Source organism: Pyrgilauda ruficollis, unplaced genomic scaffold (assembly GCF_017590135.1).
Source record: "Pyrgilauda ruficollis isolate IOZ18807 unplaced genomic scaffold, ASM1759013v1 scaffold36, whole genome shotgun sequence".
In the NCBI taxonomy this organism is placed as follows: domain Eukaryota; kingdom Metazoa; phylum Chordata; class Aves; order Passeriformes; family Passeridae; genus Pyrgilauda; species Pyrgilauda ruficollis.
The window spans coordinates 5,888,334-5,914,197 of NW_024525045.1; the positions used below are offsets into that span (position 1 = coordinate 5,888,334).

A 25,864-nucleotide genomic window follows, 5' to 3' on the forward strand; every position below is an offset into this window, starting at 1 on the left:
TATTTCTTTTGCATGAGGTACAAGTTGATTTGTAATATTTCTGTAGAAGACAAGCAAAATGTTTCTCTGTGTGAAACACAGGAGAAGTGATGCTGCTTAGGAGTGGCACTCCAAACCCACAAACCCTGTCCCTGCAGGATTTGGGAGGATTTGGCAGCGTGGCCATGGGTCTGTGCCCACAGTGTGCAGTGCCCAAGTACATGCCAAAAACATCTGGCAATTGGCTCTGAAGGCTGTGCAAAGAAAATGATACCCAGGTGAACAGGACCTCCTTGGCTGGGATTAATAGGCCATTCTGGTTCTTGTATCATACACCTGGGAATTTTGTCAGTGCCTGTAGCTCTCTATTGAACAGATTGCCGTGTCAGATGTCCAGTCCTGTTGTGCTTGTGCCCTTTACTGAGCTGGAGACTTCATTTTTTTTGTGGTTTGTTTCCTTGGATTTCAAGTATATTAAAAGAAAAAAAATTAAGCTCTGGAATTCGGGCCAGAAGATTTTGGCTTGTTCAGGAATTTTATCAGGAGGGCAGTGAAGAAGCCCACATGGGCTGGTGGGTTTTAAAGGACAAGCTGCTGCAAGCAGATGCACAGCAGCTGCAGAAGGTAAAGGGGATGTTGCAGAAGGCCAAGGTGGATGGGCAGGGAGCCCTTGGCACAGCTCAGACACACAAGAGAAGCACCCAGGAGGATTCTGGAGTCTAGCCATTGCTTGAGGATGCAGAGGAGGTGTTGGGAAAGCCAAAGCTTGGCTGGAGTGTGTCTGGTGTGGGATATGAAGGACACCAAGGACACCTGCTCCTGCAGGCACAATAAGGAAGGCTGAGGAAAATGGTCCCGGGGCTCAGTGGGGAAGGAGACCTAGTGACCAAGGACATGGCAGAGGTACTGAATGCCTTTTTGTCTTGGCTTTCACTGGCTGGCTGCTGGCCCTGCAGGTCCACCAGAGTCTGTCAAAGTGAAGTGTTACAGGAGAGGACTGAGTAGAGAGGAACTTAAGTGAGGTGTGCCTGATGGTGCAGCAGGATTTGGCTGATGTCAGTGCACTGCCATTCCCTGCTGTCTTTGACAGGCTGTGCCAATGGGCACCTTGCAGTTAGTGCCTCATCCCTTTCCCTCCTGAGGATTCAATGAGTGACCTTAGATGGTGATGGTGGTTTGTTTCCACACCAAAGATCATTCTAGCTCACTTCTTAAACTGAAGTAGGCAACTGACTTTGTAGACTCCCATGAGCCAAATAAAAATCTGGCCACCTGTCAGTGAGGGATCATCATGTCTCCACGGATGCACAATCAGGCAAGGTACTCTTAGATTTACCAAAGATGTTTGAGTCCTGCTGTGGCTGGCATCATGGGATCAATCTCCATACTTAAATCAGCAAACCACAGCCCTAGCAGCAGACCTGTAGCTGAGGAAGCTGTACTGAGTAAAAAATAACCAAAGATATTTATTTTTTTTTTAATGGTTGCTCAGATTGGGTGTGTGAAAAGCTCCTCCACTTGATTAATGCTACAGCTTTGCAAAGGAGGTCTGAGTGCTTAACCTGCTAGGGTATCTGCATGTACAGGTCCAGTGGATACTCAGAGTTTGGATTTCAAATCATATTACATTAATGTTCCAAGGTCCCTTTATTTCTGTTTTGAACTTCCTGAGTTCTTACCCAATCATGGAGTAAAAGTGCTCTGCAGTCAAACAGTCTAGACTCTTCCCCAGTGGGATTTTTGTGTTTCCTTGTGCCACTCATGCATCAAAAATACATGCTTATGTGTGTAGAAATACTGGTTTTCTCATCAGAGATACGAGCTAAAGATGGGGAGCTCTTTTTTATGTGTAGCAATAGTGCAGTCATTATTAACAGGAGGCAAAGATCTTACAGTGTGAACATCAAAGGAATCTGACGTTATTTGGAAAGAGCATTTGGTATATCACATCACATTCTACAACTTGACTTTTAAGAAATGCTCAAGAGAAAGCTTTTTTTTTCCCCCTCCTGCTTGGCTTCTAAGGATCTTTATCACCCTCAGGGGCATTACAGTGAGTAATTAGATTGGACCAGAAGAATGACTTAATTTTACAAGAAACTCATTAATTCATCCTATTTTAAATCTTCTCATTTCACCCCAAACCCAATTATGCTTGTAGTGGCAATGATCTGGAAAGGCATTGTCTGGTAGGTATCAGGGGGGCCACTGGGTCTGCTGGGGTATTCATGTTGGGGAGACAAAGGTGACTCCCTTTCTTTGACTTTTAGGTCAAAAGACCTGGTTGCTGGGACAGCTTGACAATTAGAAAACCCTGATGAGCATTTGGAAGTAAAACAGCTGTACAATAACAGAGGGGTTCATGGTGCAGGGCAGAAAGCTCATCAAAAGAGACTATCCAAACAATTGAGTTCTATAATTAACACACAAAAATCTGTTCAGAAATGGTAATAACAGTAAAAGTAAGCTAAGAAGATGCTACCTTCTTATGTGGCAGATGTAGTTTTGTTACAATGTGAGAGAGAAAATCCATCCTCTTAAAGACTAAGAACAACATTCAAGGGGAAAAGTAAAAGAAACTTTTTGTTCTTAAGGCTGCAGTTAAAATGTGAGCTCAAAATATTTCCAGGGAGAAGAGCTGCAGAAAAAGTAACCAGTGATGAAACACATCAAATGTGCTATCAAAGTATTTTTTCAAGTCTTTAAACACAAATTTCTTTCCTCACTGAAATGTATAAATGTGACATTGAAATATCTCTTATTAAATTATATGCCTTGTCCTTCATTTCACCAAGAGTACTATTTTGGAGTCTTTCTTTAAAGTTGGCTACAATCAATGACTTAAAAGTAGTTTTCCCTCTTCTGTTGTCTGCAGAGAGAGATTTGATTCAAAATTGCTTCTCAAGGAATTTTTGAGTTTTCTTGAGTATGTAGTGAACATATTTTTCTGCTTTAAGAAATGGGAACTGGAATGCATGTCTTCTGACAACTGATCTGACTGCACAGGTTTCAGCAGCATTGCTTGCTTGCCTGTGATAATAAATGTTCTTGGGGGTACGGAGGGTTCCTTTGGGCAGGAGGGTGTGCAGCAGGAGCATGGTTTGGTTGTGGTCCTGTCCTGTTTGGGGTCCCTTTCCTTGTGTGGAGGGCTCAGCCTTTGGCACAGGGATCTCGTGGCCGTGGCTGCGCAGCCAGTGCTGCTGGCCTGTGCAGGACTGCATCCCACGGGGCTTCTGTGAGTGAGCACTTCACAACACCTCTGTCACATTTGCTCCTAATATCGCTTTATTGACTTAACTAGATTTACTTGAATAAAACCACGTTTCTGTGCTTGTTTTTCTCTCTAGTCACTTTATTAGGTCCTAATCAGAAATCAGTATTTTCTTGGTTGCAATCCTCTTCAGCAGAGGCGGAGGCTTCAAGTAGGATTTGTGCCGCCCTTGGTCCCTGGTGTCCAGGGCTGCTGCCAGAGCTCCTGCCCAGCAGTTTTCAGCTGGGGTTGGTCCTCTTGGGCCTTCCCCATCCCATCGCTGCTGAGATCCCAGCCGGGCTCAGGGGTGTCTCCATCCCTGCCTCAGTCCTGCTCAGCCTCCAGGCACTGCCAGAGTTTCTGCCCGGAGCTCCCTGGGATGTTTTTAAGATGTGCACTGCATTTTTAATGGTTTAGGAACTTGTCAGCAAAGAGGTTGGGATTATTTCTTTATCCAACCTTTTGTGAACATCACACCTTTTTTTATTTTTTTTAAAGGACTGTTAGGTGTGTCAAGCCTTTTCCAAACTCGGAAGAAATTATTGCCATTTCCACAAGGATAAAGGAACAATTTAAGAGCAAGTACCGGGGGATATTATTTTTAAGCAACTCTAAATTTGAAAGAATAATTTTCCTAAATATTTCCCTGCACCCAATAGAAAACCCCAAGAATATAGCTTATTTAAAAATAGTTAAAACCAATTTAATACAAGTATTTTGTTGTAGCGGTGTTTAAAAAGAATGTGATTATAGCCCCATCCATTATGAGATGAGTTTTTAAAATCTGAAATTGCTGCCTGAAATTTTCTAGTTGAAAATTCAGCATTTGGAGAGACCAAGCAAGCAGACTTTGCAGCCCACACATGTATTCTTTCTCTTTTTTTGAGCAATATTTAAGTCTGAAAATCAGGTTTTAATGTGAAAACAGAGTTGGAAAAAAAGCTTGAGAAAATTTACAGCTAGATTTGACTGAAGTTCCATAATTCTTTAGAGCAATTTTTGCAGTTTTGACATGTATCACTCTGATATATTTGGAAAAAAGAAGGAAAAAGGCATGTAATAATGACAGCAATGTGTGCCAGATCTTGTCTTGCTTTAAGAGAAATAGAAATCAAATAGATTTTAATATTATAACTTGCAGGCATCAGCATGATTATTTCAAGCTGATGTCCATTTAAATTAATGTGATTTGCTCTGAGGAAAAACTGTGAACTGAAAATATTTTTGTTTGAGAATTTCCCTTGAATGTGGTGCAGCCGATTGTAACCGTGTTACACTTGGGGGTCACCTGAATGTGAGAAAAAAAATTTTCTCCTTTAAAAAACAAAAAGAAACCTCACAGAAAGAACTAATTAAGGCAAAGCTAAGGAATTGAACTCAAAGTTTGCATTGCACATGTGAACTAATCTTTTTACAAAGGCATCTTTCGAAAACTGTGTAAGAACCCCATTCATGCTGGGTCTCACCCAGCAAATCCTTCCTAGAAAAGCAGCTGCGTGAAGATTTGTCATGAGCAAGCAATAAAGACTTCCAGGGAATGAGTTCTGTACAGGCTTCTTGTTTGCCTACTAAATCATTACCCTTCCAAAAAAAGTCCATCTGTAGTTGTAATAGGTGTGTCAGCAGCACTTCATGCTAAGAACAGCTTTTACAGGATTAGGTTTGAGTTTTTAAGTGGCGCTACCATGGAGCTCTTGGGGGCAGAGAACTCCTGGTTTAATGCAGCACATTCTTTAATGCCTTTTATGTCTGTTGTGAAATGTGGTGAATCTCTGAGCACACAAAAATGAAGAAAACTGTCTTCAGGAGTAGTTGATTTTTGAAGCAAAATGGCTGTGTGTGCTTTAGGAGCGGCCAGTGTGTTTGGAGAGCTTTCTTCAGGTCTTGAAATATTAATGATCTTGGCTTAATATAGTAGAAAACAAAATACAGTGCATGAAACAAGGGGGAAAAAGGTCCTTGAGTTACAGAGTGTTGACCTTGCAGAACCGACTGAATACATCTATTCCCTTTTGAACCATGGAGTATGAAAAGACAGGGAGGAATGGTCACAAAAATTTTTACCTGTGACTTTTTCTAGTCTTTCTAGAATCATGTTATAACTCAAATAGGATTTTCAGCCTTTAGCTAGATTGTTGAATAGATAAGTATTTTAATACCCCAAATATGCTAAAGATAGCTCACTGTTTAATGATTTCTGTGGTTCATGATGTTCATATTAAGAGTAATATTGAGTTTACATGTTTGGTGTTAAAATAGAACGAATGGTGAGTAATAGAATGAATTTTGTGGATAAAAGCAATCAGCTTGGTTTCCTCTTGTGTTCTGTTTTTCAATGCCTTGTCTTTATATGTGGCAGCAAGATCCTTCCTGTGGGTGTCTCTCCTGGTCATACACAGACTTAGGCATATTTCTCATCTGAGCTGTGACAGTGAAAACCAGGAGTAATATCTGAGATCAGCATCTACCACTTCACTGCTGCTGTTAAACCCAGAACACATAGTGATATAGCAACTTGCTCACCAGATACTGCAAATTATGTATTAAAAAAAGAAGAAAAAAAAGAAGAGTTTGTTTGTTTGTTTTGCTAGGCAATTCCCATCCCAGGCAGAATAAACTGTTTTCCAGGTGTTGCCTTTGCATTCTGCTGGTACTTGGTTTGAATTTGTGTTCAGGGACCAAAATGGATCCTGACATGGGGCAGGCTGGGTTTAACCCCTGCAGTTCTCCCTGCCACAGCTGTAGCTGCTGATTTTAATGGAAACCCCAAGGCTGTTTGAAGCATGGCCAAAACACACCTTGCAAGTCGAACCTTATCTAATACCACGACGCATGTGAACTCTGGAAGCGTAAATCTCAGTCACCTGAGCAATGTGTTTTGCCAAGCTCCTCTGGTGCTGTGGCAGCCCCAGCGAGTGACACCGGGCTGATCTCCCAGTGCTCTCACACATGGCATGCGGCACATCGTAAAGCCAGGACTTGTTAAGGACATTTCATAAATGGCTTTGGCTAATAAGAATGAAGTAACTAGCTCTTTTATAAACGTGTTACTAATATCCCTCTCCATTTCCCACTGGAGGGTTCGTAAGAGAAGCAGGGAAAGAGTGAGGGCGACTAAGGGAAGGTTGAAACAGCAAGAGAGAACCCTGGCTGTGCGGGGGCTTATGCCCTCCCAACAGGAGCCTGTGTGTAGCAGGGGAACCCTAAAGGTAGTGTAGGTGATAAATGACAAGATGTGGGAGTGAGTCACACAGTAAATACTGGGAACAGCCTTTCTTTTTTACTGGTTTGCATGCCTGGGAATTTTCTCTCTTCTCTGCAGTGCTAAAAGCCAGTGGTGGTGATGGTGGGCTTTTTTCTCTAGCCAAGGGAGAAATTTCTAGGATGACATACCTGTTAGCCACCATGAAAATGTGTTATTAATGATGCCAATGAGTTTTTTCCAAGTGATGTAAAAGTAGCCTTTTGTCTAAGTCCTGCTTTTATGAAGCTGATGTCACCAAAAGCTTGCCAACTGCACATGGGCCCGGGTGGCAGTGGTGCAGTTGCTGCTCTGCCCCAGCTTTGAGCAGGGGAGAGCATTGCTGTCTCCTCCCTTGGGGAGAAAGAGCCAAATGAATTCTGCCTTGCCAGGAGGGAGATGTGCCATTTCCGGGCATGTTGGGTTCCTGTCCCGCTCCCTCTTAAAAATTGGCAGTGTCTGACTGTCAGCTGCCATTCCTTAAGTGGTCATAGAATAACCCAATTGCCCCTTTTGTCACGCTCTGTGTGTGTGGGGTGCAGGTGGACATGGGTTAAGCCACATGGAATTCCACAGTAAGCACAAAGAGGCAGCTGATTTTCTGGCAGTGTCAACAGAAGAGTATAATTTTTTTGCCATCTCTAAGCCAGCTTTTAAAATGGCTCCTTGTTGGAATTAGAAATCAGTATCCCCTGACGTAGGACTACTCATTAAGAGTGTGATGATTGTTAATTCTTCACCTGGGGCTAAGAGGACATCATTAGATCTCTTTGAAATGTCTCCTGCCTTGATTTTGAATGAGTAAGCTAGCAATTTATGATCACAGCCCGGGCCAGTAACACTCTCCCTTCCTGTTCCTCCATCTAGCTTGCAAAATCGGATACTACAAGGCTCTCTCGACAGATGCTGCCTGTGCCAAATGCCCGCCCCACAGCTACTCCATCTGGGAAGGCTCCACGTCCTGCACCTGCGATCGCGGCTTTTTCCGAGCCGAGAACGATGCTGCCTCCATGCCCTGCACTCGTAAGTTGGTCTTTGAACAATCTCCTGCCCCTTTTATCACCCATTTCTTCTCTGTCTCCAAAAAGAGCTCTGCTTCTGACAGCAGCATTCAGTAGCTCTTATGGCCCTTTGCAGATGCAGTTTGCACTGTGGTCATGCTTCTGAGTGTCAGTGTTCGTTCTCAGCCCTCAGTTCCTAATAGTGGCATGGTTGTGCTGACCCTTGTGAGCTTGTAGTATAAATAAACCAGGAGACACCGTTACAAAAGAGGGACTTGGACACGTTAGTAACACAGGTAGAAGTAAAATACAGCCTCACTTCCAGTCTGAGCACCTGGCCAGTAAAGCACATCACCTTTCATATCTTTAAATACGAATATTTGTAGAAATTGTGAAAGCTTTCCTTGTAATTGTATGACCTCAGGTAAACAGGTAATATTTATAATCTCATTATATTTCTAATTTGCTTGAAATATAGCTGATGACCCTTAGAAACCCAAGTGTCACTCTGAAAGGGGTGGTAATAATAAATCTTAAACTTTAATGAAACAACCCCCCCTAGTCTGTGTAGGGAAATACATCATGTGCAGCAGATGGAATTTGCTTTAGCTCCACCAAAATGCCTTCATCAGGGAGAAGGAGAGATGCATTGAGCACAGCCACAGGGTTGCTAGATAAACTCCTTGTCCTATATGTTGGTTAATGGCTCATGCAGTCAAAGACCTGGGATTCCAGGCATGTCCTGGTGTTAAATTGTGATAATCTAGTTCTTTGGTTTTCACTTTCTGAGGAGCAGAGCAGTTTGAAACAATAAGTGAAAGGGCTGTATTTTACCAGGGGGATATCCATGTGTGGCATTCCCTGAAAGCTATTGGAAGCGTTTCCAGATTTTTGGAGTTCAGCTGTATATTTATGTAGAGAGAGTGTGTGTGTGTCTGAGTGAGGAAAGGCCGAGATATTTCTTTTGTAACGTTTTAATATATTGAGAATTAATTTTGTGAGAGATGACTCATTTATTTAAACCTTAATTTCTCCCTTACAAGGCAGAAACAGAGCATGTCCATAACTAAGTTAGCACTCATCCCTTCCCCACACCCCCTTAATTCCAGCTGTTCTCCAGTGATTTCCTTCTTTTCAGCAGCGAGTTTTGCTGGGTGGTGGTTGAGGAGGCCAGGGCATAGCCAAGAGCAGCTGCTTTTGCTTAGTAGGAAGCAGAGTGGTGCATATATCCCTTGCCAAGTATTGGCTGGGAATGGATTTTAACTGTATTGTGAAACCTTGTCTAAATGAGCAAGAACATGCTCTCTTTAATATAATTTACACTCCTAGATCTAAAACATGACCACTTTGATAGGAAAAATGTCTTTCTGCAACAACAAAACTATTGTTTGGAATGTACACCCTGAATAACACTATACCAACAAAAGTTTTTCAAAGCCCTGGTTCTTGTGAATGATATCTTGACCAAATTGAAATCAAATTAGTAATCAACTGGTTGAATTTAAATAGTCATGTGCAGTTAAGGAAGTATGAGGAGAGAGCAAAACATTTCCAGATGGGGAAATTGTAAGCAAATAATATGTATGTTTGCTGGTATTGCAAAATGTGCCCCTGCAAGCTTAGCCCTTTTTTGTCAAGTCTTGGGCTTGCTGCAGGCACTCTTCCCCATTGCTGTCTTGGCCGGTAAGACAAAGCTGAAGATCTTGGTCTTTTACCCCAAAAATACAGAGAGGAAAGGAGAAAAGGCAAAGGCTATGATGCTGTCCTCAGTCTTCATCTCTGCAGCAGCCTAGGAGGGCTCTGCATGCAGAGGCAAGCCAACACCACAATCCTATGGACACCTGCTCTTGGAAAACAGGCCTGTCTCTGGAGGTCCTGTTCCATAGCTTTGCATTTTCCTGTAGCTGAAGGGCTTGTTTTTCTGTGATCCAAGGTGAAGGCTGACACAGGAGCTGTTTCTGAGCTGGCCTGTGGGCAGCTGTGCCCCCAGCCCTGCTGTGCCCGCTCTGAGCCCGGCCGTGGCCGTGCTGAAGGGTGGTGCCTGCTCAGGGCTCAGGCTCAGCCCTGCCCGCCGAGCTGTGCCAGGGCTCTGGGGGCTCTTCCTTTGCCATGTTCCCCTTCTGAGTGGCCTTCTGCCCATGTATCTGAGCAAGTGACAGCATTCAGAGGGCCCCTGCTGAAGGAAGAGCCTTCAGAAGGTCCCTGTTTGTCTGACTTTCCTGACAAGATGTGTAGACAGAAGGGAGCATAAACATCAAAGGTGCTTTCGGGGGATTCAGACTGTAATCAGTTCTTACCAGTTGGTTAAACCAGGTGACAAACCCAATTCCCTTGTGCTGACAGCCATAATAATCAGGGACCTTCTTTGTTCATTATGCTCTCTTTAACTCTGGTATTCTCATTCAGGCCTGCATTTAGTAATCGCTCAGTGTGACGGCACACTAATGAAGAAATAAAACAGTATCTGAGATCCATTCTTCTAGCAAAAAGATAGACTCTGCTCCACTGGCTTGTAAAATCAGGTTTCTGTTCACTTGGAGAACTATTAGACCAGGTGAATAAAAGTAACATTGGATAATTTGGAAAGAACACCTGGAATGGACTGTGGATTGATCCCTTCTTTATTATTCCTAAACACTTTTTAAGATGAAGAACTTCAGCCTTCTTAGAATGTGTTTTTGTAAAGCTTTGACCCTTGGCTATTGATTTCCTTTAGTAGTAAACTGGCTAGCCTTGTCATTTATCTCGCCTTCTAGGTTGGGGGAGGAAGACTGTTAGGACTTTCCATTAGCCTGATTGTGCTAGTGGATGAAAGGGAATTAGAGAATTCCCCTTCCTTTTCCTTTCTTGCAATTCCCATGATAAGTAACAAAAGAAGTGGCTACTTCCTGGTGTGCTGGCCAGGAGGGGTGCTCCAGAGTTTTACCCTTCCATGACACTACTCTCTGACACTGCTGTCCCTTGCTGAGCTGTAAAAACTGTGTCTAACCTCAGGTAAGCCAGGCATCAGGCTCCTAAATGATCTACTCAAACTCTGGTTTTAGTATTCTGCTCCATTTCAGCTCTGCTACAGTGAGTGATTATGTCTGGTGTAAAGTTTGTGCAAGTAAGAGCAGAATGTGGCAGTGTGGGTGTAGAGAGAGCAGAGTGGGCTGTGTCAAAGGCCAGGCAGAACCCTGACACACACATGTTCACTGGTGCATCTTTCCCCTCAAACTTGCCTCCTGGGGTTAATCATCAATGTGCCTGTCACCAGTGAGGGGCAGAGCCAGCCTGGATCTGCTGCTTTGGCCAAACTTGGGAATTCAGACTTTGAGCTCTGAAGCACAGTGGGCTTGTCAGCTGTGTGCTTTGGGCATGGAGATGGGATGATTGACTTGTAATACACCTAGCCCAAACCATGGGAAACACCTTTCCCTTTTGGAAGCATTGCAAAAGTAATGTCAAGGCAACTCTACAGGCCTTCATGATATTTCCGTACTTGCAGAAAGGAAGGGCCTTTCATAAGGTTAGCAATGTAATGGAGAATAAATTGCCGAACCCCTTACATGAATCCATGAGGCAGGAAAACAAATCAGTCTCAATCGTGGTCCTTGTCCCTGAATTCCCTTCTCTGTAAGGAGATATCTTGTGAATTGCAGCCTGGTGCAGGCAGGTGCAGTTCCCACCCAAATTAATGGGCGTTGCTCCTGTGTCCCCACCATTAATGAGTCGGGTTCTCTAATTCTTAACAAACAATGCTCACATTATGAATGAGAACGGGACAGTTTTGTATTGTTTATGTTGTCTGTTCAATTCAAATTATTAATGATTTTTAATTGGGAGCCCTTTACAAAAGAGAGATTACCATCATGGACTGTCCAGCTTGAAGTCTGCCTCAGTAAATGACCCTGAATAATTTAGTCAGTTGTGTCACCCAAACAGGGACTGATGGATTGATTGATATTTTGTCGTGGCCTTGAAGTATTCCAAAAGTGGTTGCATTTAAGACAGTTTATACTGGAGAAGCTTGGAGATAATAAGAGCAGATGTAGTGAGATGCAAGAGAAGAGTGCATGCTTTAAAAGGACCTTCTCCAGTCTAGGTTATCAAGAAACTGAATAGCCTGACTTCAAACAGCAAACATCACTTACTTGTCTTTACATTCCCCTCTTCTAATTGAATTTAGTGCACTGCTGTATTTCCTTCAGAAAGTATATTGTTTTTAAATTACCATTTCAGTGCTATTACTCAAGGCTCCTGCTTCTAATGCTTTCTGACAGTTATCAGCATAATGAACCATAATGAAATGATGAGCAATCTACAGTGGAAACTCAATGTGAATTCCACTAGAGCTGTGTGACTGTGTTGTTAAAATTTGAATGCACATTAAAATAACACTGTCCTTATTTGTTTCCAAGGTCAAGCCTTTAAAAAAGGTTTCAAAGGTCTAAACACTTCAATTTTGTTAATGTTGCAGTCTAATATATACCCTTAACTCAATCTTGTGTTACATTTAACATATCTCAGAGATAAATATTTGACCTGCATTCTCAAAAAAGAGTGAATTTACCTACCTAATAACTGTGGCTGCAAATGAGTAATTACATAGGAGCTGATTATTTGAGCACATTGAGCACATATAGTTTATTGCTTAAACTATAAACAATATAAATAAGCAAATGTGCTCTTTTTTCCTTCAACTGAACTTGTTCCTTTTCTGAGTTTCCAGTCAGATGTGGATTATCACCACTGTGGCTGCTAGGAAAAAGGGAAAGCAGGATGCACCACACAGTCATGCTGGCTACTGCATTGTAGGTGCCTTTGCACTGGCTTTGCCACACTTCCACACTTGTGCTGGCACTACTGCAGTCCTCTGCTGTTGGACCCTGTTCTCTGTAGTAGGAGGTATATGCCAGTAGAGCCTCTGATCTTCAGAATTTAAATTATGACATAATAACTCTTCCACATCTTTATATATATGTCTGCACCTTCAGTAAATTATTATGTTCTTAAAACATCCTAGGATATTGTTCATTATGTAAATAGTACATCAGAATGCCTTTTAAGCTGTAGTACAGCAGTTACAAGAGCAGGGGGAACAGTGGGTAGGCTGTAAGGAGAGAATAATTTTCCTTCTCCATGTAGGCTGGGAAAATGGACCATCCATCGCTGCATCGCTGCCAGACTGAGAGAAAGGGATTGTGAGTGATGGGAATCTCAAAGGAGAAAGCTGTCTCCCCTTGTGTGTGGTGATGGGCTGAAGGAATTAAATAAGAAGGGGAGTGGTTATGGCTGGAGAAGAGACGGGAGTAATTTGACAGTGTGTGTTTATAATCAGTAGACTTGAAATCATCACTCCTTTAAATACAGCAACTGTTTATTAGCTGTCTTCTGATTTTCTGGCCAGAGCCTTAAATTAACAGAGACATTTACTCAATTAAATGGGGGCTTTGATTTGGTTAGTCAGGACCCAGTTCTGTAGAGTTGTTGAAGCAAATTAGAGGGCAAACAGCATAAGAAATTCAGCAGTTGGGCCAATTACAGAACAGCTTATTTTTCTGGTTGGATTTCTTTCCTGTCAGACTGTCAGATAACTTTCTGGTTTCTGCAGTGGAATTCTTTTTATCTCGAAAGAGTGAGTGGTACATGTGGTACTGTCTGCAGCACAGTGCATTAGAGTAGATGTGATAACATGGCTTAGCATACGTGACAATGCAAAATGTTCTTATATGGCAACTCTTGGAAGAGAAGCCTGGAGCCCAAAGGAGTGGTACCTGTGAGCATCAGTTTTCCCACACCTCTGCCAGTGGTAACTGGACCTCTTTTGTTTAACTACTTTAGCCTTTTTAGGAGAGGAGCTATTAATTGGATTGTTCTCTGGGTGAAAGGAACAAAGCCTATTGTGAAGCTGGTAACTGGGTTACTTTTGGCAAGTAAATAGGAAATCGTACATTCCAGTGAAATGGGCATTTTGTCACTGGCGCTGGTCCAGCATCCCTGGCTTGGCAGAACTCCCGCTGAAGTCAAAGGAATCTTGCCCAAGTAAATAAATGAAGAATTGTTTACCAAATCATTTGCCTTATTATAACCCAGTTGTAAAGCTGACTATGCAGAGAGGAGAGAGGGTGGAAATGGAGCAGATTACTGGTATTTTAAGTGACTGCTGCATCTTGCGGCCTGTTGGCTTTGGTCTCACCAGCTGTAAAACACATAATCTATGGTGATAAATGGTCAGGAATAGCCAGGCAGGCAAGAAGTGAGGGCTGTCCGAGCTGCCTTTCTTGTTTGAATTAGCCCACAACAACAGGGGACCTGTCCACAACTGCTGAAAGAAGCAATTAGTGGCAGCAACATACACAACTGTCTCGGGAAAGTGTGGGCTTTATTTGCAAGCTTAAATGTACAGGACCCCAGGTATTTACTCTGTGTTAGAACTTTTCTTTTGGATGGTTAGAGACCAACAACAAAGGCATACCTGAAGGTCATCACAGCTCACATGTTGAAACATCATTGACAGATCCACTGCTGTACAGGTTCAATAAAGCTTTATGAGAGGGAAAGAGGAGGCCAAAGTGCTTCTTCTTGAACACTGTGCCTGGCACGGCTTTGCCAGACATTTAGTCAGTGAACTTAAGGTGTTTAAAGACATTGATTATTTAATAATTACTTTCTTTGTATCCTCTCTGCAAATAGTAGAGAAATACTCTCTATTTCACACTCTCTGAAGTACTCTCTATTTCACGCTCAGCCCTGCCCCCAGTGAGATGATTTGAGGATCATGATCAAATTAAAGAACATTGATTAGAATTGTTAAAGGCCATCCATACAGTACCAGTGGGGTGAGGCCTTGCTGAGAGATCAGCAGTGTGACCCCGTGGGTGAGGCTGGCAACACGACCAACATCCTTAGCAGAGCCTGGTGCTGCCTCTCTGTGCCTGAGCCAGCCCTTTCAAAGGCACCTGACGTGCTTCCACTGGCATTTCACTGCTCTCTGCAGATGTGCTCCAAAGATCTTTGGAAGTGTTCATTGCGTGGATCCTTCTTTTTTTCTTTCTTTTTTTTTTTTTTTTTTTTTTTTTTTTTTTCCCCTTTTTTTTGGGTTTTTTTTGTACCCTCTTTATTTGGACTCTTTATTCTTGCTGTTACACACAAAAGCTGGCTCTCCGATCTTGTATAGCAGATGTGCTAAACTTTTCCCTGCTTCTGCTAGAGCATTTCTAGTCAGGTTTTCTTGCTATTAGGCAGTTGGATGCTTGCTCCCAGGTGCCTGCTGCTCCTTTAACTTATCAAAGACTTTGCTGCTCCTCTGTAGTGCAGCCAAGGCCAAGCTGCCGATTCAAAACAGGCCAGTTCATCCTGGGCTCCTTTTAACCACGGTGTGTCATAGCAACCTTCCCTGTTGTATGAATCTTGTTTATTATGTAGCAAATTAGCTCAAGATTTCTGAATACCCCGAGTTCCCTTTGAAATCAGGGCGGATGAAGAGGGTCAGGGTCTCTGGAGCAGGCTCATAAAGAGGATCCTTTTGTCAGTCCTGGTCCAAAGCCCGTTGGGGTCTGCTGGTCTGCCTGATTGACTTTGATTAGCAAACACCCATATCTGGCACACAGCTGCGTTTAACAGTGTTTTTGTAGGGCTTTCACAGTTTTAGGGTGAAGTTAGAAAGTTTCGAACTGTAGCAGGTTATTGTTTTATTTTTGATACAGTATTTTAATATTTTTTTGTTTGTTAAAATGATTTTGAATCCTTTCAAGCTAAGGTCTCTTTTTCTGCCTCAAAAAAGAAGTAATATTTTCTTCAAGGAGAGTGTGGGAATGGTTAAAGAAGATTAAAGTCTTTTCTACATGCTTGAGGTTTTCTGATGTCTGGTGGGAATTGCCAATGAAGCTTCCTTCTGATTTCACACTGTCAGGCGAACGCAGGCTGAATGCAGTGTGACAACCCACTTGAAAATAATTATCCACTGCCCTGGCTGCAGGGACATCCTTACCTGCTGGAGAAATGTGCTTTTACACACGTGCCCAAGCAGATGGAGTAAATTATCTTTTTAATAATTTTCTCCTTCCAGGGCTCAAAAGTTTCATCATGCTAGTTGCTTAGTCACATACATACCTTTAGAAAGCATTTTTCTTTTAAAGGAGGTGCATTTTAAATGCACTGATCTGGTGACTGATGGGATGCTCCTAACAAAGGCTTGCCTTCTTGAGGGTATATGTTTGAAATATCTCCATTAGCACTTCCATGGAGAGTGTGGGTTTCAGTTTGCATTTTTAATAGATCTCCTCCCACAGCCAGATCTTTCAAGGTAATAAATCTTAACTATAACAGAGGCTAGTAGTAAATAGATGTGGTTACAGTCCTAATACTGATAATATCAGTTCAGGCCTTAATGGGTAATGTTGCTGCCAGGATAATTCACTACCACTGTTGATGGCTGAAGACTAAGCTGGCATAAAAAAAGGAGTTCCTGAAGGAGCCCTCTGCCAGGCTGTGACAGAAACGTGCAGACAGGCAGCTATTTGTGGCTAAGAGAGCTTTATTTTGGGTGCCACCAAAGTGGGTTTCTTGGACGTGCTAAATTCACTTTAAAGGAATTAATTGTCAGAACCCTGTGCTGAAGTGCCTTTTGGTTTGTTTTGTGATGTTTTTGTTTCTCAACATAGGAAAATAGTATATAAAGGCTACTTGTATCTGATAAAATTGGCCAAACCAAAGCCCTCAACTTTATCTTCAGTCCTGTGGCCATGGGACCTCTGAGAAAAGGAAAGAGGAATTTTTTAACTCGTGTCTGCCTTTGGTGAATGAAAGTTGTTTGCCCAAAATTTGGAGCTGCTAGTTGTCTGGAAGTGGGATTCTGGAGTCCTGTCACCTGGGGCAGCAGAGAACGAAGCTGCATGGTCTTCTTTATTTCTTCTCATTTTATGGGACAACAAGGTCACTTGGGAGCTGTTTTGCTGGGAATCATTTCTTTCTCATCTCCGTTCTCTGTGCTTTAATCCACGCCTCCTAACCATACACTGTTGCTGAACTAAATTAACTGGTTTAGTGAAGACAGTATTCTTGATGTCAAACAAGTCTGTCTGGTCTCCTTGTAGAAAACTGTAATTGAATTTACCGCATACACCCACAGAGACTTTTAGAGAAACACCTTGCTGGGCAGATCAGTAATAAAAAAGGAAGATGTAAAACCAGGGATATTAAAACCTCTGTCATAACCATTTAAATACAGTTCCCCAGCACAGTGCCCTTACAAGTCTGCCTTCAAATCCCAGGGTTAGTTTTCAGGGATATTTCTTGGTTGGGTTTGCAGCTGTAGGGAGGAAGGGAGGACTGACCTGGTTGGAGTCTCCCTGCGCAACCAACCCACCCCGTGCCTGCCTGTCTCCCTGGAGCCCCATCAGCTTCAGGAGCCCAGCTACAGCATGTCCTGTGCCATGGCTTTGTACGGGTTTGTGGTGTATGGCACTTGTCAGGGGAGGGGCTCTCTCCTCCCCACTTGTGCCTTTGTGGTGGTGCTGCACTTGCAGTTCTGGCCTGCCCTGGTTAGACCTGTCCTTGGCACGCTGCAGTCCTGGGGCCTGTGCTTCCCTGTGGTGTGCATGAAGGGCTGGGCAGGCTGATCCCGCAGGGCAGCAGGAATATTCACTCAGTTGTAGCTAATCCCCTTTGTGCTATCTTTCTTTGAAATCATTCATTGCATTGGGGTAGACGTTCTTTCTCCTTGGCAGAATGGCTTTGGCAGGTTCATGAGGCTGAGCCTCCTACATTTGTGCTGCTGTCCTTCGGGGACAGGAAGAAAGGGGCTTTGGGATAACGTTTTCAGCTGGATGGCATCCAAACAACAGTGAAACAACCTGTTGATGTTTGACTCAACTATCTCTGATGCCCTTTAGTCTTTAGGGCAGCTGATTTAAATGGAAAATACTGTACTCCCTGCAAATAAACAGTTTACTGAGGTGTTATTATGCCCAGTGTTAGTCTGCAGCTTGGTTTGCTTCCCAGCTGTGTCCCTTTGCCATCTGCACCCCACAGGTGCTGCTTCAGTCCTGGAGAGCAAGTTCATTACCGGGTCTTCATTGCGGAAGCTCCCTGTGAGTCACTGCAGCGCTTGGACCAGGCTTGATCCCTGCTAATGCATCATCAAAGCTCCTTAAGTGTGCCCACAGAGACCTGTAATCCACAGACTGCTGGCACACAGGGATCTCCTGTGGTCTGGAAGGAAGGAAGGAAGGAGACAGTCAGGTGTTGGTATGTGCCCTTGTCGTGGTTTTCAGCAGGTCCATGTCAGTTGTACAGGTGCGTGTGGGAGGCTTCTGACTGGAGAGAGACTTGAGTGTAGGAAGGAAGGGAGAAAAATGTTGATAAATGAGAAGTTAAAATACTGCCTGAAGTTGTAGAATGAGTGCTAAAATACGTCAGTCCTTTTAATACAAGTAGTGCCTATGCTATTAACGCCTTAAAAACTCTTGTTTTGCTGAATGTTTGCTTGACGTAGGGAGCATTGTCCTTAAGACAGATCTCTCTATCTGTGGATGAAAGACAGCTGGAATGGCTATAGCCTATTGCAGCAAGAGAAAGCCAAACAATGTGCATTGCCCAATATATTTAAGGAAATCAAATAGGAGGGTTGGGGAGGATAGCAAGATTAGCTTGATGAAGATTATTTGTTGCTAAACAGACTTTGCAGTGTTTCCCTCAGCCCTGACACACACAATGAACTGCTCCACCCAGGGCCTTCCCATTTGCTTCATGGCTCACTTGATTTTGATGGTTTTATTGTGGAGCAAGATTTATGGAGCCCCAGGAAGGAATAAAATTGAAAACTTCCGTTCCCTGTGTTCCCACAGAGGAGCCCCCCTGTCCGTTCAGGGTGCTGGTTAAAGGGGCTGGAGAGGGATCCGGCTTTCAGGCCCCATGATCAAACTGTGTCCCCTGTGCAGTCACTGATGTGAGAAGACTGAGTGGCTCTGCAGATCCACCCTCAGATTCTGTTGTCCTGTGCAGGGAAAACAACAGCACCTGCCTTCCTAACATCATAAAATGAATTTTAAAATTAATTGGTTTTCAGAATTAAAATGTTCAGATTTAATTTTGATTTCCTGTAGGAACTGTCACATTTTCAAACTGTTCCAGGCAGTGTGGCAGTATTAGCTCCATTCTTCCACAGTGCCAAATAGCCCATGCAATAGCAAGCTTCCATTGGCAGGAGATTGATGAAAAATGCTGTAGATCGTGGGACTTGTGACAAAATTGCAGATGGTGGTGGTGATTCAGAAGCACAGGTCCTTGTCTCCTCTCTCATCTGCCCTGTAGCTAGATTTTTCTGCCAGAGGACACAGGTTTGTGTGGGGGTGACGGTCTGGCTGACAAGATGCTGTTCCCTGTGGGATCCTGCTAGATGGGTTTATCCAGGTACTATCCTGGCCTTTGCAGCCTGCCCTGGCCCTGAAAGGGTTTGTTTCATCTATGGGCAGCGGCTCTGTTGTCAGAAACAAAGCAAATCCTGATCACCATTGAAGGAGGGGATCCGCCCTGTGTTTCAACATCTGAAACCAGGCCCATCAATCTGAAGCTATTCCCCGCTCCCTGTGCCAACAGCTCCATTGATGACTGCACTCCAGGAAGAAAAGAAATTGCTTTTCCCCTCACTGTAATGTCAGCCCACCATTTGGAGACTCCCCCGCATCTTCCTTTTCATGCTGGAGGTGGTGCACTCATCTCTGTGACCTGCAAGCATCTGCTTCCCTGGTTTTCCGCTTCGCCGCGTCTCTGTTTAGACACTGCAATGCCCTGTCCCACATACTAATTACTGACTTTTTGCTTCTGAGGAGCTTGATTCATTCTGGCACATTTTCCCATGTGAAACTGGACTTAGAGCCTTGGAAAATATCTTAATGGACATGAGACAAAGTCTGAGTTTAACCCCAAACTGGCTGCTGTATCTGAGCTAAGAGGGACATCTTTCAGACTGCAGCTGTGGCAGTGTGAACCCTCCCCCCATGGAGGTCTTTGCTTCAGGAATACTCCCATGGAATGAGGATATTCTTGGCCCTGGCAGAGCTGGTGCTGCCTGGGGAAGGAGGTGTTCTCACTGGCAGCACCTCATCTCAGCTCCTGGCTGTGCTCCGAGTGGATGCTCTCGTGTATGGCTGCAGCAAATGAACACTGTAAGAAAACGCCCTTTGCTTTTCCTCTCTATCAAGCTCTTGATGTTTCCCACAGGAGTAGTTTGTGTTCAGGGCTTGCTGCTGAGAGGTCCTGACCAGTCTCTGGGAGGACACACAGCCTCAGCTCCCAGAGTCTCTGGCTGCTGCTCTGTGCAGGGCAGACCTTCACTGTGCAATGTGCACCTGGGCCTGCTGCCTGCTGAGGCTGCTGTTCCCCCAGAGGCTTGTGTTGGTTTTCCATTCCCTTGACAGTGCAGAGGGACAGGTGTTGTTACCTTGTGCACCTGCCTGCCCTGAAGAGAGCCCAGGTGTGAGGCAGTTTGGGGAAGTCCAGGGTGGAGAGTTAGGTTCAGTTCCTGAGCTGCCGCTTGAGTTCACGATTTCAGGAGTGTCTTCCACCTCATTGCACTCAGAGTTTATTTTTGAAAAGAAAGCTTGTGTATGCAGGCTAAGCAGAGACCACTTTCTCGTACCCAGGGGAGCTGGCAAAGCCAGCTTTTGGGGGAAGGAGAGCTGCTAATGGGACAGAGGCATTGGGCTGGGACTTGTGACAGTTTTGACCACTGCCCAGATGTGCAAAGCATGTCTTGTGTGCCCTTGTCTCACCACATCTCCCTCTGCCTCCATTTCCACTTGAACAGAGATTAAAACCAGTTTCTTTCCTTTTTCTTTCTCATCTGGTTTTTGGATCAGGAAACGTCTCTTGCTGTGTTCAGTAACTGATCTTTGAGTAAAAGGGTTTTGTCCTTAGGAGTCCGAAATGCTGCCAGAGCATAAATAAAAGCCATGAATGGCAGCCTGGTGGAGCAGCAGGCAGCAGGGCTCCCTGGCTCAGGGGCTAGACTCAGCTCTCCTTGCAGTAATTCTACCTGTCAACCCTGATTAACTTGGAGACTATTTCAAAGGTTTGGCAAGAAGGGAGGATTTCCCTCCTTTCAAAATAAATATATTAATTTTGTATTTTTGAAGTAAACACAGACAAACAATCCCTGTTTAGCTGCTCCTGCAGCAGAGACCTTTCATTGGGTACTGAAGGCCTATTTGAGCTCTATGTCATTTAAGACTCTTTTCTTAACCTAGCTACCTCTCTCAAAATCGAAGTCCTGTCTCCTGTTGAGCATGTGTTTTATCAGGTGGCTTCAAGCACAGACCTGAGGAGGTGATGCAGCCTTCAAAACCTTGTCTTATGCAGCCTGTTCAGGCCTCAGGCTTCCTTTGAGATTAACCTGATAAATTAAGGAGGGAGCCACAATTAATCTTCCCCACAGTCATCCCTTAACCTTTTTGCTGTTACACTTGATGAGTCACTTTGTAATTTCAGTAGAATTTCACATTTTCAATGTATTTGGTTCCTGTTTTACCACAATGACTGTTTTTGTACCTTTGGCATATGAGAGATTATGACTTATTTATTTATACACTTAATGGAACTATTGGTGCTGGCTGATTCTTTTTTGCCAGGTTCATAGTTTCATAATGTTTGACAAATTTGCCAGAACTTTCTCCTTTCCTTCCTTTTCTGCAAGGAGATCTAGATGAACTTCTTTTGAATTGCAACAATCAAATGTATTTTGGTGAAATCTAAGAAGCTTTCATGAGCTTTCCAGTGTCTTGAATTTGTGACTTTCCAAAATTATTTCTAGTGTTTTTCTGCTAATAATATTTGTATGTAAAGCTCTGACTATCAGTAGTTAGTAAGCACAGCTATTTTTCCTGTGTTCTGGTTTGGATTGATACATTTTGCAGTCTCCATTCTCATTCTGTCTCATTTCTGTTTGATGCAGTGCTTACCTGCAGCCCTATCCCAAAGCACTGTGTGTGTCAGGGTAGCTGTGTGCTCTGCCCCAGAGCAGGCTGCCTGGCAATGGTCAGGGCAGCTTTTTGGGATGGATGAAATACCCATCTCTTTCATGGCTTCACTCTGAATCATCTGCCTTAAATTTAAGGGTACAAAAAGTGTGTCTCGACTGCATTGAAATTAGATTAAGAGTTGCAGGATTAGCTCTTCTGCATTTTCAATTTGCCTGTGGGTTTGAGGCCTGTGGGGATTTAAGCACATAAATAGGATTTGTGCCGCGTGTTGGTCGGTGCGAGGCAGGGCAGCGCTGGCCATGGCACCTCTGGAGAGGTGCTGCCGGTGCAGGAGGGGCTCTGCCCAGCCTGCCTTGGGCTCTGTGCTCTGATCCCACATCCCTGTGTGGAACCATCTGGGAGCTCTCTAGTGTTTATGAAGTCTCCCATCCCTGTGGTGGAAAAGCTGACACCTTGTGTCTCAAATCCAGCCTTATTGCCAAGGTCTCTTGTTTCTCACCAGGTTTCTTATATCAGCCCTTCCTTCAGATGCTCACCATATTTTCCTCTTCAGTTCTTTCACTTTCTCCAGCACTCCCCTGTTGTACACTTCATTTTCCATCCTTCAAAGCCTTAGTTCTGTGTCTGGCTTTCTACTCAAATCTCCATCCTGCATGCTGAAGTGTCATGTTCAGGTCCCTGCTTGGTGGGCTTCAGTGTTCACTGAATGTGATTTGACATCAACTTATCTGGAAATATTGCACTTATATTTTTCAGAAAAAGATACCCTGAGATATTTCTGTAATAATTTCAATGAGAGTCTGCCTGCAGGTAATGGGGGATTTTGAAAATCTCAAGTGAAGCAGAAGTTTGTGCATTTGATGCTTTGCTTAGGAGATCATGGAAAAAAATGAGTGCAAGATTTGTAAATTTAACATTTTTCATAACAAGTATAAACAATGAAAGGGAAAAAGTCCTACTCTTGTTTAATGGCAATACTGAGCTTTCAGGCTCATTTAGAGCTGAAAACACTGTTCGTTCATCAGATAAAGAGATCGGAGTTAGACTTACCAGCTAATTTTTTTGCCTTCATTATGAACATAGAGAAGTAAAATTCTGCTTGATCTCTGCTGTCCTTAAATGGGAGTTGCACAGCATCTGGGACCCTTAACTCTGATGTATGTAAGTTTTTTTTTCTCCCCTTAACTGAAAACACGTGAACTTTGTCTTTTTAGGCCCTCCATCTGCTCCCCAGCACCTGATTTCCAATGTCAACGAGACCTCAGTGAACCTGGAGTGGAGCCCCCCGCAGAACAAAGGTGGCCGGGAGGACATCTCCTACAACGTGGTGTGCAAGAGGTGCGGGGCGGGCGAGCTCAGCCGCTGCCGCTCCTGTGGCAGCGGGGTGCACTTCAGCCCCCAGCAGAACGGCCTGAAAACCACCAAAGTCTCCATCACCGACCTCCTGGCACACACCAACTACACCTTTGAAGTCTGGGCGGTGAATGGAGTGTCCAAGCAAAACCCCAGCCAGGACCAGGCTGTGTCAGTCACTGTGACAACTAACCAAGCAGGTAGGAACATAAACAGCAGTTCCCTTCCTGTCTCTGCTGCCTGGTTTTTAGGAAAGCTGTGATTTCCATTACATTTAGCATTAGCAAATGAATGCAGGGAGCCCTAAGATGTGTAACTGGGTCAAACCCTTATTTTCTGGTGATTTATATGGATAGTTTAAATGCTTCAGAGGCAGGGAGAGAGGAGGGTTTGGGTGCTGTGTCTGTCTGGGAGCAGGCTGTGCTGCAGCACGCAGGCAGGACACTGGGAGGCATTCTGCAGAAGCACAACAGCACGGTTGCCCTGATCCCTCCTGGCCCATCAGCACCTTTGCTCCTTCCAGGGGACACCCTGTACAGGGACACGAGGATGTCCTTGGTGTCTGCAGAGGGCAAAATACGTGTCTGGGGAGCACAGGGTTGTGCTCCTGCCCCCCTTGAAAAAGGGCTGTGTAAGGCTCAACGAGCGGAACGTTTGGGCGCCTGCTCGCCTGCCTGCTTGCTCTCCTCTCCTGGAAAGTCAATTAGATTCTGTCCCCTTGTTAAATAAATACCTCCTTAACCTGCTGCTGACAATGTTTCAATTGATCAGAGCTGGCATTGCTGTAGAAATCCTATATGAGCTTTCAACTTCATGCTGACTGATTTTTGCATTTCATTCATCTGGGAGAGCGAAATACTATTTCTGTGTCTACAAGATTATTTCAGATACCCTGGGCAGCTCTGCTTTTTTGGTACCCCAGGCTTGACCTAGTAAGGGCAAAGGCTGCAGCAGCAGATTGCCATTTCGTTTTGGTGCTAATTTGTTTGATCTTTTTCTTTAATTCCATAAAAACATTTCTTAGTTTGCAGCCAGCTTGGTTTTAACGCACAAGGTTCCAGTTGAATTTTTAATTTAATGCACAAAATTATATACATTTGAATATGACAGTCTTCTAAATGCAAATGAGATATCCAGACTGTCAGACTGGCTACAAGACCATCAAACCTGTTATCTGATGGCTCAGAGTGCTGATTGCCTTCAGGTCCCACAGATGTTGCAGGCATTCAGCACCTCGGAGCGTAGCTCACAGGGTATCATTTATTACCAGGCTTACAGTGCTTGAGACAATATTAATATTGCATATTTTGATAGGACCAGACCATATAAATATTTTGAATTCTGTTTCATAGTAGGTGTGTGTGTGAAAAATAGGTAGCCATAGTCTAAATCTGAGAATTTTAGCTGTAGTCCAGGACATGTCAGTATCACCAGTGAGAGATACATTCAATTTTGCAGTGACAGTTACAAGCGAAATTGTCAAGTCCATGCTGAAGCGCCTTTGAAAATCTGGTCCAGTGTTTTTTGTTCTTCATATACAGTTGACAGCATCCCTTTTAAATTATGATTCAAAAATTCAAGCCATCACTTTGCCTAGTGAAAAGAAGACTAATAGAGAGCAGGGGCTATTAGGGAGTCTTGGGAGAAAGCCGTGGGAGAGTGCTGTCATATGCTATACGAAAAGAGAAGGTTGAGAACAGCAGCAGGGACAGTGTTTTTGTGCTGTGAATGCCTAGCAAAGAGAGTATTTCTGACTGATTTTGGCATGTGTAAGGATTAGTGGATGCATATATGCATGAATAAGTGAGCGGGATCCATCTACCGTGTGAAAATTCTACCATCTTATGCTTTTATATGCAAACCAAAATCTGATTGAATATGCAAATAAGAATTGATTTTGTTTATTATCCATGAGTAGTATTCTTCCCATCAGGAAATTTGTATTTTTGCCAACATTTCCAATTTCGAAACATGCCCGGTTTATCAAATGCGTCAGAGGGACGGAGAAAATTATACTGGTATAAATGAAAATTAACTCCAAGGTGCAGTGTTCTCCATTCTTCATACAACTTTGTGGTTTCTGCTGCACAGAAGATCTAAATAGAAATGTGTGGCCTAAACCTACTGATCCCAGCTGACATAAATAGCCTTACATATGCAAATTGTCCCATTGATTTTGGTGAAACTGCTTGCTTGAGTAAAGGTTTGTAAAGTTAGACCCTTGGGTTTTACAAGTACTCATCTGTTTAATCATTGTAAATGTGTGTCTGGGGTGCATTAAAATCCTTGTGCCACTAATTTTCTTTCACTGTATTTCATTATAAAGAAATCATGTTATGATGGTGCACTGCCACAAGCTTGGTTTTCATCTTGCACCTTTCTTACATTAATGTAAAGCTGCCTTAGTTTCTTCAAGGCAATTCTAAATTCAAATTAGAGCCAAGCCCCTCCCTTAATATCACTTCTTCCCTGTTTTACTAATAAAAATGAAGCCACCAACACCAAAAATTTGTAAATTGCTTCATTGGTTGTGCTCTCTATGCTTGTGCTTGATATGAAAAAAAATGTTTTCAATATGGGGAGTTTTTAATAATTCTTTGCATGTGAGCAGTGCTTTTGGGTTTCTTCTGGAGAATTTGCTAGAACTCTTTGCAAGAGGTGCATCTCTGAGTTAAATTCAGTAAAAATGATGAGTATGCAAGAGACTAGGGAATTTTTCCTCAAAACAACTTCACCTTCCAATTATGCAACCATATAATGTGAAGAAAATAGGCAGAAATTTTCCAAGCAGTTTCTGACGTGAGGATCAGGAATCCGAGTGTCTGTGTTTGCTTGCCGTGGTGCCAACCCCCATGGAAGGTGTGCATTTGGAGACAGGCAGAAAGCAATGAGAAATCACTTGTGGTATATTCAGCACAAAATTCATGGAATGCATTGCAGGGACATAAAAGGTGCAGTTGAAAAGCACAGGTGGGTTTTTGTTTGCTTTTGTCGTTTTACTCCTGAGATAATGAAATGAGGCAGTTTACTTTCCACTCTTCGTTTAGAAACTCTTTTCAGTTTCCGATACTATAGAAAA

General features: G+C 43.5%; 1 protein-coding gene across 1 annotated transcript in view; it reads left to right on the forward strand.

Moving 5' to 3' along the window:
• The window catches only part of EPHA4 (EPH receptor A4), a 104,803-nt gene that overhangs the window by 34,138 nt on the left and 44,801 nt on the right, over nt 1–25,864 (forward strand). The window contains exons 4-5 of the mRNA XM_041475715.1: nt 7,338–7,493; nt 22,647–22,985. Coding sequence (XP_041331649.1) covers nt 7,338–7,493; nt 22,647–22,985 — 495 coding nt within the window. The remainder of the gene's footprint in view (nt 1–7,337; nt 7,494–22,646; nt 22,986–25,864) is intronic.